General features: G+C 33.5%; 1 protein-coding gene across 4 annotated transcripts in view; it reads left to right on the top strand.

Moving 5' to 3' along the window:
- CHD1 (chromodomain helicase DNA binding protein 1) overlaps window positions 1–17,771 on the top strand; it is a 72,991-nt gene extending 55,220 nt beyond the window's left edge. For 2 of the 4 annotated variants that reach the window (XM_024766962.1, XM_024766961.1), the window contains 6 exons: window positions 1,065–1,205; window positions 5,322–5,500; window positions 12,860–12,956; window positions 13,924–13,975; window positions 14,488–14,698; window positions 16,248–17,771. In XM_024766962.1, the coding sequence (XP_024622730.1) occupies window positions 1,065–1,205; window positions 5,322–5,500; window positions 12,860–12,956; window positions 13,924–13,975; window positions 14,488–14,698; window positions 16,248–16,593 (1,026 nt within the window). In that variant the 3' untranslated portion in view covers window positions 16,594–17,771. Of the gene's footprint in view, window positions 1–449; window positions 714–1,064; window positions 1,206–5,321; window positions 5,501–12,859; window positions 12,957–13,077; window positions 13,302–13,923; window positions 13,976–14,487; window positions 14,699–16,247 lie in introns of those variants that run through there. The other 2 variants (XM_024766960.1, XR_003006164.1) reach the window with 2 other exon arrangements.
- Window positions 17,772–19,727: the final 1,956 nt, after the last annotated feature.

Below are 19,727 nucleotides of genomic sequence, written 5' to 3'. Positions count from 1 at the left end.
TAGAAAAGCAACCTGTTATATAGAAAGGGAACATGGCATATTTTTAGTATGCTTTACATTTGAAGTTTGAAGTAAGGCTTGAAATTTTACTTTTAGATACTGAAGTTCTTTTTTATAGTTTGCTATGTAGTCTCATTTACAGAACAGAATTTCTACCCATCCAATAGAATATTATATTTCACTACAGGGATAGAGCAAAGGTCCTTCCTTTTCAAACATTTGCCATTTGAAGACATTCTGTCTCCTTTAATTTTGTTATGAATTTTGAATGGGATTGGCTTACCTTAATTTTTATAGGAAGGTAATTATTGCATGTATCATTACTAATGGGATTCTGAGTTACTTCTCTCAGAATCTACATACATGCAATCCGTAGTCATGCAAAGAAAAGAAATTAGTCTTTGTCAAGATTTGGTTAGTAATACATTGGCCATACTTGCACTTTTCAGGATGAGATCACTTCTGTGAAACATCCAAATAAAAAAGTTAAAACAGAAAGAGACAGTGAAGAAAAACCTGAGCCAGATGTTTGTATAAAGAAGGAACCAGAAGAAAAGAGGGAAGCGAAAGAAAAGGAAAATAAAAGAGAACTTAAAAGGGAGATAAAAGAAAAAGAGGATAAGAAAGATATAAAGGAAAAAGATTTTAAAGAGAAAAGAGAAAACAAAGTAAAAGAAGCTATACAGAAAGAAAAAGACATAAAGGAAGAAAAGGTATGCAAATCATAATATAAAATTTAGAAAGTGACACAACAGCGTATTTACAGTTTAGGAGAATAAATTGTCTGTCAGCCCAATTAGTCTCAATAACTGAGTTCTTTAAAAATGCATATGGGTATCTAGTAGAGGAGAAGAACAGGTTTGAATCCTTTTTTAGATGCCTTACCTAATAAATAATGTTACAGAATAGCTTTATTTTTGGTTTCCCCAAATAAAATGGGGGAAAGATCAAATAGATAAGAATGTTAAATGTGAGTAAACTTTATAGAATAAAATGGGACCATAATTCTTCTGGAAGTGTTAATCATTTTTGCCTTTGTTGTTGTGTTTTTTTTTTTTCATCAGTTGAGTGAATCCAAGTCTGATAGCAAGGAAAGATCTAAGAAATCTTCAGTGTCAGATGCTCCAGTTCATATCACTGCAAGTGGTGAACCAGTTCCCATATCTGAAGAATCTGAAGAGCTAGATCAGAAGACATTCAGCATAGTAAGTAGTAAAGTTTCTGGTTATTAGGAATAATTCATATAACATTTTATTTAATTTATATTCATCTTTTAAAACTTTAACTTTAGAAATGTGTTTGAATTTGATAGCATTGCAGTTCAAGCTGACAAAAGCAATAGATTTAAATTTTGAAAGGTATCCTAAATTTAGAATCAACCCAGAAAAACTTCTTCATAAATTAAAGATTTTAAGAAGAGGTATTTAGGGAATAAACTTTTTTCCTCCAACTTTAGAATTTTAAACTTTTCAATTCCTGAGCCTATTATCCATATAACAGTGGATATATCTACAGTGAAGGACCCTTCTTTTCTAATCTTTTACAGACCAGTGTTTTTAGAAAATAAAATAATGAAATTAGGAAGAAAAGAATATAAAATAAAAGCCCTGGTGTTGTATTACTAGATTCAGTAGGTATAAATTTGCACTGTCAAACTGATATAAAGGTTTCTAAAATTTCTGTACCTATCCTGCTTTGGACTAACACAGGTTCATAGACCACACTTTGAGGAACACTGGTCTAAAATATTACTCGTTTTACATGCTACCATACTTTTATATTCATCAGAGTCAGGGAGAATCTGTCTTGGCCTTTCTCCAAAGGGTTTATTTGCTGTATATATTCAGGAACGCAAATAATCTTATGGGTGTAATCTTAAGTCAGTTTTATCACTGATACTAATCAAATCCTATACTTGAAAGATGGAAATGTTCACCTTCTAAAATTATATTTGTGTTTGACCTACTATGTCCTTTTAGATCCCCAGCTCATCTTCATGTCCCATTTTCTCCTATTATGTACTCTGACTAGATGATATTAAGACTGAGAACGCATTTATTCATTTCCTACTGATTCCATTACATGCCCTAATATAGTTCCAGATATGCTCTTTAAATAACATAGTTCCTGCCACAATTTTCTTGTCCTCCTCACTTTTGGCTGTTTACATCCCTCTAATCTCTGAGAATATTGGGGACATTCCCAAGTAAGCTGTTGCAGCTCCTGTCTTCCATCTTACTTACTTACTTGAATGAACATATATCTTATCTCTTGACTTTCATTTTTATCTTTTCTCCAGGTTCACATGTTGTGATTCCTTAGCAACTTTTAAGGCTAACCTTTCTATTTATGGCCTAGATCTTAATCTAGCCTCTCTATCCATTTTCTATTGTTTTTGTTTTTGTTTTTTACCCCCTCTGTATTGGGTGGGAATGGGTGATGGTATGCTTTTGCTTTTCTGAGGTGAAAACACTGAACTTTTCTGAACTGCTTCCCCTACACTATGTGCTCCATTCTGAACTGCTTCCCCTACACTATGTGCTCCATTAAGTGAAATTGCACCTCTTGCCTCTTCTTTGCCCACATTTCCTCCTTAGCCATCTGACTTGCTCATATAACCGATGAAATGGAAAGTTTTCTTTTGTGCCCAGTGCATGAATTTCTTCTTCATTAACCTTCATAAATGATTTAAAATCTCTTGTATTATGGAAAGGAATAATGGAATAGTTTTAAACATGGACTCCAGATTTTCTGAGCTTGTATGATTAAGATTTTCTTGGGGGCTTCCCTGGTGGCATAGTGGTTGAGATTCTGCCTGCCAATGAAGGGGACACGGGTTCGTGCCCCGGCCTGGGAGGATCCCACATGCCGCGGAGCGGCTGGGCCCGTGGGCCATGGCCGCTGAGCCTGCACGTCCGGAGCCTGTGCTCCGCAGCTGGAGAGGCCACGGCAGTGAGAGGCCTGCGTACGACAAAAAAAAAAAAAAATTCTTGGTATATACATTTTATTGTATTCGGGAATAACTCTGATTATTAAGAAATTCACTGGTCTTTTCTCAGTCTTCATTTTCCTTGACATCTTTGCCTCATTTAGCATCTCTTGATTTTCTTGTGTCTTATTGATCTGTCTTCCTAGATAGCAGTATAATTTAGCAGTCAAGAAAGTGAGGTCAAAACTGGGTTTCACAGACGTCATTTCATTCTAAGCTTCAATTTCTTTTTCTATAAAATAGAGTGAATGGTATTGCAAAGGTCTATTGTCAGAATCAAATTTAAAGCAACGAACACACAGCCTCTGGTACCTAATAAGTGCTTTATAAACATTAGTTATCATTGCTCCAGTTCCCATCTTCAGGCCTTGACCTTAGCATAGATTTTAGTCATCAATTCCTCTCTTTTTCCTCCACTCACATTCAATGAGTAAATCATATTGGCTCTAACACACTGGCTCAAGCCACAGCCATCTCTTTCCTAGATTATTTCAATAGCTTCATAGCTGTTCTCACTGCTTTCACCCTTCCCATCTCACCCTATACCCTTTTCATACCCTGGTTTGTACTCCACACAGCAGCCCAGACTGACAATAACTGTTACAGGGATAATAAAGTCACCCCTTGTTACTTTTCTGTTTAAAACCCTTGAATGGCTTTCCCTCTCATTCAGGATAAAAGATTCATAACAATAGTCTAAAAGATACAGCATATGGTTTACTCCCATCATCTCCTGCTGTTTGCCTGACTCACTTGGTTCCAGCGACACTGGAATTCATACTGTTCCCTTGAATATGTCAGACAAGTTATAGGACATTTTTACTTGCTCTTCCCTCTGCTTGAAATGGCTTACTCCTTCATTTTCTTTAGATACCTGCTCAAGCATCACCCTTCTCTGAAAGCTTAAGTAAGGTAGAAAGCTCCCTGTTCTTTCTTGCTTATTTATTTTTTTATCATGGTTGTCACCATCTTAAACACTATGTCTTGTTTACTTATTGGCTTTATTCTCCTACTAGACTACAGGTTCCATAAAAGCAGGGTCTCCGTTTTATTTACCACTCTGTTTTCTGGGTCTAGAACAACGCCTAGAATATAGTATGTATTCAGCCTACATATGTTGAATAAATAATTTTCTAGCAGAATATAAACTAGAAAAGTGAACAAGAAACAGAAAATGTAGAGAACAAATATGAGTAACACTAAAAATTAGAAAGGAAATTAAAATTTTCCCTTTTTTAAAGAAGACATTAGGCTTGGCTGAGTTCTAATTTTAACTAAAGAATAAATGATTCCAGTGTTAAATTATTCCTGACAAAAGATGGAAAGTTTCCCAACTGATTTGGAGAAATAGGTCAATAAAACAGAGTAAAGTACTCATAAACAAATTTGCACATATAATATAGACACTTAATTGATAATAAGAAAGGCCCTTCACAGCAGTGATGTAAATAAATGGTGGCATTGGGTCAACTAAATATATTGTCTGTAGTTGATCCATCCTTACATTCCCCAAACTAACACAACTTGCTACTCATGGATATAATTACTATAAAGTTGTTTTTGCATTTGTATACAATAAAATGTATCTGCAGTTTGCTTTTTTAGTAATATTTTAATTCTGGTTTTGGTATAAGGTTAAAAGTTTTTATTACACGAATTGGACTTTACTGAATGGTACAGTTTGGGTGTGTTGTCCTTTTACTAGCATGCTAGTGCTCTGTAGGCCAAGGAAGAGGTTGGTTTCCATCAACTACCCCCACGTCCCTGACTGCCCAAATATGATAGAAGCAAAATTCATCATTAGCTACTTTGGCCCCAAGAATAGACAGTTTATACTTTTAGCTATATTGATGTTAATAGCTTTGCCAATATATTATATAAAGATTATTATTTATGTATTTATATATAAAAATAGCTTTGCCAATATATAAAGATCTTTTTTTACATTTTATTCTATATTATAGTCAATACATAATATTGTTATACTCTGAAATATTTTATCTTTTAACATTAAGTCTGTTTAGAATGGTGTAAAAAGTGTAAAAAGTAACCATTTTTATAAAAAGTAAGTAAAATCCAAGGAAGTAAAATCCAAGGCTTTTACTTAGGCAAAGACTGATTTTAAATGATAATGGAAAGCCTTGCTTTCTGAATAAAGTCTGAAGGAGAAATGCTTGATGTTTAAGAGCTGTGAGGTGAGATTTAATGCTCGTTTTAGCATTAGACAATGCTATATTTACTCAGGTAAGTAAGTATGATTGAAAGAAGTAGATCTTTGTTGAATTCATGGTTTTAATACATGTATTTGTGTTCTTATTTTCCTGTTTTAAAGTGTAAAGAAAGAATGAGGCCTGTCAAAGCAGCTTTGAAGCAACTTGATAGGCCCGAGAAAGGCCTTTCAGAAAGAGAACAACTGGAACATACTAGACAGTGCTTAATAAAAATTGGAGACCATATCACGGAATGTCTGAAAGAGTATACAAATCCTGAACAAATCAAGCAGTGGAGAAAGTAAGTGATGTATTTTTCAGGAAGTGTTAAATTTGTAATTTTGTAACCATCTATTTGTCTCTTGTATTTCCATTTTTTTTTCTACTTCTGAAGTTTAGGTAACAAAAAGTTTAAAAAGGTAACCTGAGGATGATTGCTTTCACTTTTTCCTTTAACGTTAAAGCTTTTTATAAATAAGTGATTACTTAATTGTGCATCATGATAAACCACAGGTAGCATCTCTGCCTTTAAATAAATAGTGAAAGGCATTTCATTAAAATTCAAATTGCATTTTATTTTTAAAAATCTCCACAATTTACCAAATTATTCTCAGTAATATCTTCAGAGGTTGGTGTACCAATTTGTTACATAAATTTAGCAATTCATCTTCTAAGTATGACTAAAGCCTTGTAAAACTCAATGTCCTCAAGCAATGTAAAATGCAGACTTCTGTTTTCCTCTTCATCTTAGAAGTGGCAGCAATTTGATTGATTTTAAAATTACAGTTGGTTTTAAAATTATAAATCTGAACTGCTATAATATGATACTAATCACTTAATGATTACCAAATCCAGGACACTGTTAAGCCAGACTACTAGACAGGATAGGAGAAAAATAAAATGAGCATAAACCAGTCATTGACATCTGTTTATCAGCCTTCTGATTTCTTTGCTACATGTAGTGCAGCTACACATCAAAACAAAAAATTTAATGACACATTTCTGGGGGAAGCATGATGATTACACAAGAGTTAAAAAAAAAATTTCTATCCTTGTCCCTTTTCTTCTTAAATTCAACCAGGACCCCCATTTTAGAAAGAGGAGATAGAAGTTGATCGTGATCACTAGGCTTTTGAAAACAAGTGAAACTGAGCTCATGTCTAAAGAAACTGAAACCATTCACAGACATGAAGAAGAGCCTAAAGTCATGTGCCTATAATGACATGGAATGATCACTGGAGTTGGCATCACAAGACATGCATGCTTAGTTCCATCCTGGCTAATTTTTGGCTTTGTGACCTTAAACAGTTACCAATATCTATGAGTCCCCCAGTATTATCATCTGTAAAATGATAAGGCACTGCATATTTTTCAGTTATTGAAGGATAATAAGATATATTATGCAGAATGAGAGGCAATAATTCTCAAGTACTATTCATAGTGTCTAGTTGAATCTTTTATTTGTGGTTGGAATATATATACACCGGAGCTTAATGCTTTCCTTAAATACCATAAAATAGAATTACTCCATCCTTCTCAAGCTCTTAACTCATACAGGGACCCCTAAACCACAGGACATGGACATGAATACAGTAGAGTTTAATTATATATACTAGGATTAAATGAGAAGATAGCGGAATTCCTCTATCTTTTTATATTCAAGATCCAAAGTTAAATAAATGTTCTCTGTCAGTGGCTCCCAGACATATTCTTGATTGTTGCTTGTCTGTGATAAAATTAGGGAAAAAGGAAATGCAGTGAGTTATTTTTAAAGCTAAATTTAGTTAATTTAAAGGATTATATTAAAGTTATTTTCTACTTTTTAGTGTAAAGGAGCTTATTTTCTCTCTGACAAAACTTGTGTACTACATACCAGTTTTTAAACCTTAATATAATTAGAGTTTAGATTTTTGAGGTTGTGAAGAAGGCAGAATATCTATTTTACCTGCTTTCTAGATTAGAAATAAGCAGCATCTCATTGAAATTACACGTCGACTAATACAACTGGATGTTATTTCAGGTTTAGGTTGTTATTAGGAAATGGGGGAGGGGGGTAAAAAACCTTTAAAAGAAGAGAGACCAAATAGCCAGGAGACATTTTTCTTTGGTTTTTTTTTTTTTTTTTGTGGTACGCGGGCCTCTCCCGTTGTGGAGCACAGGCTCCGGACGCGCAGGCTCAGCAGCCATGGCTCACGGGCCCAGCCACTCCGCGGCATGTGGCATCTTCCCGGACCAGGGCACGAACCCGTGTGCCCTGCATCGGCAGGCAGACTCTCAACCACTGCACCACCAGGGCAGCCCTCTCCCAAGGTTTTATTCCTCTTTTTACCCAGCTGGGCAAATTAGCTTTTGTTTTTCTCCCAGTCTACCTTGATTTCATATTCCTTGGTACTTATTCCTGCTGCCACTGTCTCTGGTTATACCAGATTCCTTTAAATGGGAAAGGAGAACAGAAAGACCCCAATTGAAAAATATTTCAAAAGCAAATTAGTTTTTGCTCTGGTCTGAGTGCTGTCTTTAGAGAAAGATTGGGGAAAAATGTAGAAGCAAGGGAGAGTCCCTTGTGTTAAGGTTGAACTTCTGACCACCCTGCTCTACTCCACTCCAACCCACAGAACACAGCTACAATTACTGATTCTACAAAAGGAAGGAAGATCAAGACCTTACCTGTAATTTTAAAGATAGGGACTTCACCCATAATTATACGGCAGTTGACGTTAAGCAAATTTTTACAGTAACCATAATTATCTGCTTTATTTCTTGCTTATATAGATGTTTATATATAAATATTTTGGCCAAATAGTTGGTGAAGAAATGCAACACTAGTTTTTATTTAAAAATCACTTACAATCAAGTGATAACCATAATAATGTATATTTGTGTTTCGTTTGTATATCAAAGTACTTTCATGTGCGTCATTCTAATTGATCCTTTTAAAAATGCTGTATTTAGGAAATCTTAATAGTTAATACTTCCATTTTTACAGAAGAAAAAAATGGACTCAGGTGAACAGCTTTGTAGGGCTGGGACTGGGGTAATGGCCAAGGAGGCACATAGGGCATGAACTTTAACAGCAAGGTGCTCACTCTTACGCTAGTTGCAGGTCTGGAGTTTTGCCCAAGATCACACAATTCAGCAGGTGATATAATTAGGACCAGAATCTAATTTCAACTAGGTTTTTTCTAGGGAAAAAAGTATTCTTAAAAAGAAATTTAATTACTAACAAAAACACAGTTTATTAATTCCTAACCTCTTTACTCTTTTGAGTTAACTGTAGAATGTAGATAGTCTAGAGATAGTCTATAAATTCATTTAAAGGCGATGAATTTTCTCAGCTGCTGTGGATTTCACTTCACTCAGGTATCATTTAATTAATTTTCTCTAAGTTTGCTTATAAATTTTACTTCAAGGTTAATGTCATACCTATAGTGAAAGTTTTAATATCATTTGGGGACCACTGCCCTAACACAGTATTCTTAACAATTTAAAGACATACTGATTTTTTTAGCCTTTTGTTGTAGTAACAAAATGAAAACCAGATTACACTCGTTTATCTTTAATAAATAACTCAAGTATTTTATAAATTAATAGAACCCCATGAACATTAGTCATAATTTTAACTTCATTTATTTTTAAACAGGACCAAATTTGCATTTTACTTTATTGTTATTAAAATATAGTTGACTTACACTATTAATTTCAGGTGTATAACCTAGTGATTTGTAAATATACAGAGTTGTATTTATTGACTATATTCCCTGTGCTGTACGTTACATCACTGTGACTTATTTATTTTCTTACTGGTAGTTTGTACCTCTTAATCCCCTTTACCTATTTTGCCCATGCACCTATGTACCTTCCCTCTGGCAAGCACTAGTTTGTTCTCTGTATCCTTGAGTCTGTTTCTGTTTGTTACGTGTTCATTCGTTTTGTTCTTTTAGATTCCACCTATAAGTGAAATATATAGTATTTGTCTTTGTCTGGCATATTTCATTTAACATAATACCCTCTGGATCCATCCATGTTGTTGCAAATGGCGAGATTTTATTCTTTTTTATGGCAGTGTAATATTTGTGTGTGTGTGTGTGAAAGAAAGAGAGAGAAAGCGAGAGAGAGAGAGAGAGAGAGCTCCACTTCTTTATCCATTCATCTATGGTTGGACACTTAGGTTGCTTCCATGTCTTGGCTATTGTAAAAATAATGCTACAGTGAACATGGGGGTGCATATATCTTTCCGAATTAGTGTTTTTATTTCCTTCAGAAAAGTACGGAGGAGTGGAATTGCTGGATCATATGGTAGCTCTATTTTTAATTTTTTGAGGAACCTCCATGCTGTTTTCCATAGTGGCTGCACCAATTTACATTTCCAGCAACAGTGCATGAGGGCTCCATGTCCTCCACATCCTGGTCAACACTTGTTTTTCCTTTTTTATGATAGCCGTTCTGACAGGTGTGAAGTGATATATCTCATTTTGGTTCTGATTTGCATTTCCCTGATGTTGAGTATCTTTTCATGTGCCTGTCAGCCATTTGTATGTCTTCTTTAGAAAAATACCTACTCAGGTCCTCTGCCCATTTTTAATCAGCGTTTTGATACTTTAATTTTTAAATAAGCTATTCTAATTTAATGTCAAACAATGGATAATAATAGGATTTGGCTAATTAAGTTAGATGTAAATTACAAGGATTTTACTATATTTAGGAATGATTTAATTTTCTCAACTGCTATCTGATAAACTTTTATCAAATTTGTTGAAAGAATTATTTTTCATGACTCAGTATTAGCTATTTCTTCATTCTTTCATTTCACTGATAATTGATTACCGAGAGTAGTATAATCTAAAGAGTGTTTCAAAAGAAAAAAACTAAATAATATTGACTCCAGTTAATGATATGCATGCTGAAGTATTTAGGGGGGAGATATACTAATACCTATTTTTCTTTGAAATGTATCAAACAAAAACTAGAGGGATTGACAGAGGGATGGACATAATGGAATCATATGTGATAAAGCAAGCACAGTAAAATGCTAATAAGAATCGAGGTATTAGGTATATGGTTGATCATTGTAAAGTTCTTTTGTCTTTGATGTATGAAAATTTTCATGATGTTGAAAATTAAGAAACAAAATAGTCTGTGCATATGTATTGTGAAAATGTCCCATTAGTTTAAAATAGCCTGCTAATATTAGTCTTTATAACCTGATAAGCCTGTTAATATGCCATAATTTATTTAAATAGCCCAATTTTACAGGCTATATGAAGTATCACTATAGAAGCAAATTTTGAGAGTATTACACACATATATGCACATGAAATATAAGGGTTTGGGTGACTGCTCTTTAAACTGCAGTACAATTTTATAGTCTAGTTTTTGTAAAATTATACAAAATATTGATGAGGAATAGGTATCATCATATACACAGTTAAGCAAAGAACTGTCACAAACTAAATTAATTATAAATGGTAATTTATAATTAATAAAACAAAAAGGAGAGAAAACACTTGAGAAAGCCACAACTGTCTTAACAACACTGGTAAGAATTCTTTTAGAAAATCACCAGATATCCATCTCTGTATGCACATATGCTGGGATAATTTTGCAATTATTGTATGACTCACAGGTTTCTGATTTCCAAAATTTACTAATGCTTAGGAGTTTACTAGCAAGCAGCTCTTCACACATATCAATGTCCAAAATCAAAAGGCTGGGAATTACTCATCTTAGTGGAAAGAGAATTAGGAGCCAGAGCCCTGCCTTCTAGCCTTACCTAGCTATATGAATTTAGGCAAGTCACTTAGCCTCATTACCCCATTTGTTCATTTATTTGAAAAATTGTCTGCTACATTGACTGTGCCTACCTAAAGGCTGGTTATTTGTGGAATTAAGTAATAGAAAAGAGCTTTGAAAATATAAAAACTGTATAAAGTACCTAGCCAGACACAGGTTAGGTACTTTACACAGTTATCTCATTCAAGCCTTTGTAACAATGTATGTTTTGTAGTCATAGGCAATTGATGCTTGGTATTTGAGACAAATATGTCTCAGCTGTTTAGAAATCCCCAAATTGGGACTTCCCTCGTGGTCCAGTGGTAAAGAATCCGCCTTACAATGCAGGGGTTGCAGGTTCGATCCCTAGTCAGGGAACTAAGATCCCATATGCTGTGGGGCAACTAAGCCCGCACAACTACTGAGCTCGCGCACCTCAACTAGACAGCCTGCATGCCGCAAACTACAGAGCCCACGCGCTCTGGAACCCGCGCACCGCAAATACAGAGCCCATGCATCCTGGAGCCTGCACACCACAACTAGAGAAGAGAAACCCCACACGCCGCAATGAAAGATCCCACATGCCACAACTAAGACCTGACGCAACCATAAATAAACAAATAAATCTTAAAAAAAAAATCCCCCAAGTAAGTGCTTCTGTATAACCTTATTTCCCCCATAAAAAAGAATGAGAATAGTTATTTTCTAGCTAAGAATTTTTGCTTCCTTAGGCCTTCTTTCTTCCATTAATATCCTGAGAGATGGCTTTCTTTTGGGAAGTTATTATTCACACACACAGAGTTTTATTATTTTTAAAAAATCACTTAAAATCGATTGCTTGGGGCTCCCCTGGTGGCGCAGTGGTTGAGAGTCTGCCTGCCGATGCAGGGGACACCAGTTCGTGCCCCGGTCTGGGAAGATCCCACATGCCGCAGAGCAGCTGGGCCCGTGAGCCATGGCTGCTGAGCCTACGCGTCCGGAGCCTGTGCTCCGCAACGGGAGAGGCCACAGCGGTGAGAGGCCCGTGTATCGCAAAAAAAAAAAAAAAAAATCTATTGCTTGACTCAGCAAAGATGTTGATATTGGGTAGTCCACTAAACCTCCATCATTGGCTAATTAGTAATTTCTTTCCTCTGTTTATATAAGCAAGATTCAGAATCTTTAACATACCTACTGTAAAGCTAGTGGTTCAAGAAAAAATTGTAAATATATGAAGCTGTTACTTTTTCAGTGATGGCAGATAGACTTCAACTCAAGTGTTGCTGATTATTAGTGCCTCTGAGGAAGCTGTGTTGAGAAGGATTCAGAGACTGCATCTGAATTTATCATGAAGGAGTACCATGATCAATTACTGACCCCAGCCTTGGGATGGGAAGAGAGACCTAAAGATACAATACTGTCCTTGGTTTATAGTGTCTGATCATGTTACTCTCATGATGATTACATCACAATTATAAAATGACAGTTGCTTTTTAATGCATTATTCAGAACCTTTCATTCACAGGCTTAATCCATATTTTCTGATGGTATCTTTACTCAAACTATTAACATAGTTTATCCCTTTTGTATCTAATCTGAACCACAGTATGAGTCCCTTCCTGATTTGTAAGTAAGTTTACTTCCCTTTGGTTTCAAATTAGGATTGATTACTACTTTTCAAATCCAAAGATTGTAAAATGAAGGAATTTGAAAGAGAAGTAAAAGTTAACAATGTCCAGTTTTATTTGGAATCTTATCCATATATGAAGTTTAAAAAAAAATGCTAGAAATAATCTCCTGAGACCTTGTTCCATAGAGGGCTAAGATGTGTGTATTTCTGTGTAGAGGGAAGGGATTTCATTAAAAAGCGAAATATTTTTCCACCAGACTAACTTGCCTTTTCTTCTTCTAGAAACCTGTGGATTTTTGTATCTAAGTTTACTGAGTTTGATGCAAGAAAATTACATAAATTATATAAGCATGCTATTAAAAAACGGCAGGAATCTCAGGTAAATGAATGCATCATTTTTTCTTTATGTTATTGAAACATTTTTCCTTACAGAAGAATTCAGTTAATAAATGTAGAAGGAATAAAGGAAATAGAAAATCTCACAATAAAATTTGTTGCAGGTAAGATCCTCCAAGGGAAGCTAAAATGAGTGGGCAAGAAAACAAGATATTGGCATAGTCTAAAAGTATCTCCTCCAAGATGTTTATTGATTACAAAGAGAAAAATAATAGCTCTGTAGAGGAGGAACCTGCCTCACACCACCTTAAACAAGCAATCAAAGTTAATGTCACCAGTAATAAGACATACTGACATCATGAACCCCCTGCACTGTGTACTGAAAAAGGTACATCACTTCTGTGGAATTCCTGGCAAAAAAGTATCACTTCAATCCAATCATGAGAAAATATCAGATAAACCCCAATTGAGAAATACTCTATAAAATAGCTATCTAGTATTCTTCAAAAGTGTCAAGGTCATGGAAGACAAGAAAAACCTAAAGAGCTGTCCCAGTTTGGAGGAAACTAAGAAGACATGAAAACTGAGTGTAATGGAGTACCAGATTGGATTCTGGAGGAAAAGGATCTCAGTGGAAAAATACGAAATCTGAATAAAGTCTGTAGTTCAGTTAATAGTATTGTACCAGTATTAATTATTTAGTTTTGATCATTATACCATGGTTATATAAGATATTAACAGTAGGAGAATCTGGTAAAAAGCATATGGGGACCCTCAGTACTATTTTTGCATCTTTTCTGTAAGTCTAAAATTATTTCAAAGTCAAACTTTTTAAAAAAGTCATGGGACAAATAGTTTATACTTTTAAAAAATATCTGCAAATATTACATTTATACATTCTAATATCTTAAGTGAGAACTTCTTTTAGCATAAGGGTTTTCTGTATCCTGTTTTTTATAAGGGTGTTTGAAGCCACTTAAAAGATTCTTACCTATGTGCATTTATTTTAGCAAAATAATGACCAGAACAGCAACTTGAATACTCAAGTGATTAGAAATCCAGGTAAGTAAGTCTTGCTAATTGTTTTGGAAAGTAACTTTTAAAATTGGGGGGTTTTTTTGGCGGGGGGTGTTTTAGATGATATATACCCATGTTATTATATTGTATCTAGTATCTTAATCCTTTTTAGCTTATTATTAACTTTCCCATAAATCAACCTATTACCAGTTTCTAGAAAATTATAGAATAATTGTTGAAATGAACATATTTTTAAAAAAACATTGTTTGGAATAATATATTCTTTCTGTGTAAGAGTCACAAAAGTATAGTCTGAGAAGGAAAAGGGCCTTATACTTTTCGGTTGTGATTGTTCACATTTCAGATTAAAGTAACCTATTTGTAAGCCTTAGTGTGGCTTTTGTAAAGCCATTTCTAAATGCTGTAACTGCCTGTATTTGAGAACTGGTTTTGTTAGTTGGAGTTGAAAAGTTCTTATAATCTAGCAGTGAAGTTACTTTTGTTTGCCATGTATTTTTTTAAGTCATTAACAAAAGTTGGACACTTCTATCTAACAGATGTGGAAAGATTAAAAGAGAATACAAATCATGATGATAGCAGCAGGGACAGTTACTCATCTGATAGGCACTTATCTCAATATCATGATCATCATAAAGACCGACATCAGGGAGATTCTTATAAAAAGAGTGACTCTAGGAAAAGACCCTATTCTTCTTTTAGTAATGGTAAAGATCATCGTGATTGGGATCACTACAAGCAAGACAGCAGGTAAACTTGACAGTTTTAAAATTTTGCTTATTGATGTCTTCTTTATTTTATTTGTTGTATTTGACTTTATCAGCCAATTCAGTCTTCGGGTAATCTTATAGGTAATCAATAAGTCTTACGTAAGGTAAATGTTTTGTTTGTAAATAAGAAAAACTGAAATATAGTTCTTTTGGTTAAGAGCTGAGTTTCTCTATAAAAATGGATTTTTAATTATAAATTTAAGATCAAAGTATACAATAAGAAAAAGTTTAGTGTAGGGAGTTCTGTAAGTCATGGGATTCATTATTGCTGGTTTTGGAGAATATTGGCTCAAATACTCTTCAAAATGTAGTAAGTAAGGTAAAATAAAAGATTGATGGACTGTGGCTGAAGTGAGGTGGTGGTGAATTCTACATTCTATTCCATTAAAAAAAACTAATATTTATGTGAATAATTAATTTATGTGAAAACAATTCATTGAGGTTAAACTTAAAGCAATCTGAGATAGTCCTGAAATCAGGAAGTTTTCTCCATATATTATTATTTTTTTGAAGTCTTTAAGTAGTAAACAACTGGAATATAATAACAATATATTTTACTCCTTTGTTGGTAAGGGAATATTTTCATTATAGTGATCATTACTGTAAGCCAAACAAAAAGACTGAGAAGAGTAAAAGTAAAGATCAGAAATAAGGAAATGAGTAGGTTTTTTTGTATTTTAGTTGTGCTCACTGCAGTAATTTCTGAGAAACACAGCCACATTATAAACATGTCAATTGTATAATGGCTCTTAAAATTGGAAAAAGGCACACAATGAAAAGGAAAAGCCATATTTGTTGTGGTAAATGTTTGTAATTTCACAGACTTACATAACAATTTATATTGTTTATAATAAGGACCTTTTGTGAACCAAAAGCCATTAAATTATGTTTGGTGTATTTTATTTGAAAAGGCAAACATTTTAGAGATTACTTTTCATTAAACTGCCATAATTTTTTTTAGCCAACTGGCGCATTTATGTATGGAGTAAATTTCACAATGACATATATGAAGTCTTACTATATAAGTAATCAAATTAAGGAAGCTTTTAATAGGCATCACCAACCAATAAAAATTCTCTTTTACAAACTTATTTCATAGACTGTTTTAGAGGTTTTTATTTTTTTTCCTGCTTACAGGTTCATAAAAGGCTCTGATTTCAGGGGTATTTTAGATTCATGTAGTTATCTTAATACCAACTTTCGGGTAGTTAAGATGTATTAAGACAAATGATGCATAGAATAAAAAGTAGCAACCAATCTAAAATGAGCATGAGAAATTAGATGCTACCTGAAGTGCTTTGTATGGTTTCACTTTAGTTTAATGAATGGAATATATTTTCCAAAGGCAGGCAGAGATATTTCCAGTGATTTTTAAGCTCACTTACAAAGTTTTGTGATGAAACACTGAATTTGTATAAATTAAAAGTATGCTTTAAAGCAATTTTGTTTTATTTTTAATAAGATTTTATTTGGAAACATTTAATTAGCATTATTAATTTAACTAAAATTCCTAATTTCTCTTTTGTTAGATACTATAGTGATAGAGAGAAACACAGAAAACTGGATGATCACAGGAGTAGAGACCACAGGTCAAATTTGGAAGGAAGTTTAAAAGACAGAACTCATTCTGATCATCGTTCTCATTCAGATCATCGGTTGCATTCAGACCATCGGTCAAGTTCTGAATATACACACCATAAATCTTCCAGGGATTATAGGTATCACTCAGATTGGCAGTTGGACCATAGAGCTTCCAGTAGTGGCTCTAGATCACCACTAGATCAGAGGTCTCCTTATGGCTCCAGATCTCCATTTGAACACTCAATTGAACACAGAAGTACACCTGAGCATACCTGGAGTAGTCGGAAAACATAACAAAAACTGATAGTGTCTTTCTGGACTTTTCTTTTAGCCATATATCATAAACCAACACAGTAATTGCCTTACATGACTTGAAAGATATAAACAGATCTTCTATCAGTAGCAGTATTGTTACTTCTTTCCAGGATGCAAGGTCTATTATCCCAACAGAAGAGAAAATATTTTTATATTTAAGGATTATGCTGCACTGTACTACAAATATTGTAGTACTTTTTCTTTTCTTTTTTAAAGAAATGGAAAATGTTTACTATTACAGGGACCTCAACACTGCCCTTCCATATAGGCTGGATAAAACTGTTTTTAAGTCAGTGGTTTTAGACTGACATCCATTTAAATTATGTTTGTATATGAACTTTACTCTGACCTGTGATCTTGTTTCAGGAAGGAATGAAAGAGAGTTCTTTTCTTAATAAAGAAAACACACTCAAGGACTTTATTCACTTTCCAAAGCTACTTGTTTACATGTACACTGCGACCACCTTGCCGCTTTTCATCACAAGCTTGAATATTTAAATTCTGTACTTATATCTGTAAAATAGCCAGGAATTTCCTGTTTGTGATCTATTATTATGCCTTTTTACACACACAAACAATGGCTGTAAATTACTGTAAATGGATTAAATGAGCTTTCCTTACTTCCTTCCCCTTCTCAGGCTTTTTTTGACTGTTCCTTTCCCTACCAACTCAGGCCTTCTTATCATTTAAAAAAATATATATCAGTGTAATAACACTTTTTAATGATTTGTCTTGATGGAATCATTGTTTAGAATGTAAAAAAATGGGGAAAGGGGCCACTTAATTCCATTAGTCCTTTTTATATTGACTATTTTATTAGATACATGTTATTTCTTTCCTTTCCCTTTTTTAGTCAATATTGTGTAACAAAATGGTGAGATGATAATGTAAAATCTAAACTGCATGCTCTGGAAACAGTTTTTTCAGATGCATTTGGTTTAAAAGGGTAGGTGTATGAACACTTTCAGAATCCAAATGGCCAAAAGTTATTGTAAATCCATTTGTTTTCCTTTTCATGTGGGCAATAATGTCAAATGTGCTATGCAGCCAGGTAACATTTTAGATAAACTTGATTGACTTTTAATAAAAACTGTTACAATGCACACTGATTGTATATAAAAACCTTATATATGACAAATTAAATTTAAGAAAAAGGATATGTGGGCTCCTGTAATTTTCTGCTGCATTCTTATTCCCTCAAGCACTTAACTTTTTTTTTTAAGTAGTAACATTTAGCTTATAGAAAAGGATATTTTGATAAGCAGTTGAATATTGTTAATGTGTAGCACTATAATTAAATCTATTTTGAAGAATATATGAATCTATGAAGTAAAATTTAGATCATAGAAATCTGTTGGACTCGATTTTCTGCAGATATTATTTTAGAATGCCTTATATTTATTTACAGATTTTTTTATTTTGTTATATTCAGTGGGAATTTTTTAATCATGTGGCGTACCTTCTTGGATGTGTGCTGTGATCTAACAAATTTGAACCTTAACTGACAAATATAAGTATATTGATATATTCCTATAATATTCTTAAATGTATCTGTTGATTAGCTGTGGGAGTGATGTACAGAAATTTGTCCATAGATATATTTTTTAATATTTTCCTTTTATCCAATTAGGTCTAAAATTTACACTACGTGTACAAAACAGAGCTTCTTTATCCCCCCCCGCCCCAGAGTTACCCTGAATGTCTTTTCCTGGTATGTCAGATAACAAGAGAAATAACTCAAATTTTTAAACATCTGATTATAATTAAACATAAAAGTGATAAAACAGTTTAGTGCTGGTACACATTTTTTAAGCCTTTTCACTTTTTTCCACTATTAGTATAAATGAATACTTTATTCTATAAGATCGCATTAATAAAAAATTATAATGCTTAATAAAATCATAATATTAACATAGCAAACAGATCAGGGTTGGCATTTTTAATTCATCACTTTGTAGCTTGGACATTTGCATTATATCCTATTGTGAAAATTTCATAAAACAGTATTACATTTTTGAGACAATGGAATGGGCTCTAACTTTCTTAATAATGCTACGTTTAGTTGAATATTTCAGTCAACTAATAGCTGAGTTGAATGAAAAATCTAAAACTATGTAACAGTTATTAATTGATGGAAAATATGTTCATTATTTTTAAGAATCAGCAATTATGTAGAAAAGGAACAAGGCATAAATTTTTTAAGACACATGAAGAAGAACATTAGTACATAGATATAACAGGAAAAATTCTCTATAAAATATGCTTAATTTTTGTCTTTTTACATGCTCATTCTGATCTGCCATTTTTATCCATTTGTGTTTAATTTTTCGAGAATGAGAGATTATGCATAGTACTGTACCAATTAACCCTCCACCTTAATAATATACAATAAATGATTCTTACTAAAAGCAATGGCCTGTTTGCGTATAAAGAAAATATTCTTTGCTTAGGGTATGTTAGAAGATAATTTTCAGACTGGAAAGCTGTGGAAAATGAGGGTGAATGATTCATTCATTAACTTCACAGTGAGTGGGCTTAATAAAATTAGAACGTTAAAGTTGCATAAAACATAGATGACATATGTAATTTCCCTTTTGTGATCTGTTTTTGAGGTTAAGTAATGAAAGTTTTGTGTAGATTATAGGCTGGTTTACACAGATTTCATTTCCTTGAAATTTATCAAGAGTATGCACAAAGGGTAAATGGTATAATTCTGTCTTTGCACCACATTACTGTTTCTGACTAGAAAATGATCATTGGACTATAGATAACTCTATGAGGGTTATTAAGGTGGGGGAATTTGAAAAAGCAACTAATCATTAAAACATAGGATTTTTTCCCTAGAATTTCCCAGCTTCATCTGAAAGTTAAATGTAAACTGCTTAATATGGCTTAACTGTTAAAATTTTGAGTAGTTCATTACTTAGCAAATAATGCAAAAAAATATTTTTAAATGTTTCTGAATTGATACATTGAAGCATATTAACATAGATACCTCTATCAAACAAGATTACTTACATTGAAGACTCAATTCAAAAATACAAACAAAACCTATTACATATTATTGCAGCACTTTATGCAAGACTGATGGATGGAACATGTTTAAAAGGAAG

The sequence above is a fragment of the Neophocaena asiaeorientalis genome, unplaced genomic scaffold (genome assembly GCF_003031525.2).
Source record: "Neophocaena asiaeorientalis asiaeorientalis breed wild unplaced genomic scaffold, Neophocaena_asiaeorientalis_V1.1 scaffold272, whole genome shotgun sequence".
NCBI lineage: Eukaryota > Metazoa > Chordata > Mammalia > Artiodactyla > Phocoenidae > Neophocaena > Neophocaena asiaeorientalis.
The sequence above is the reverse complement of the archived record's forward strand: the minus strand, read 5'-3'. Positions and strand labels throughout refer to the sequence as shown.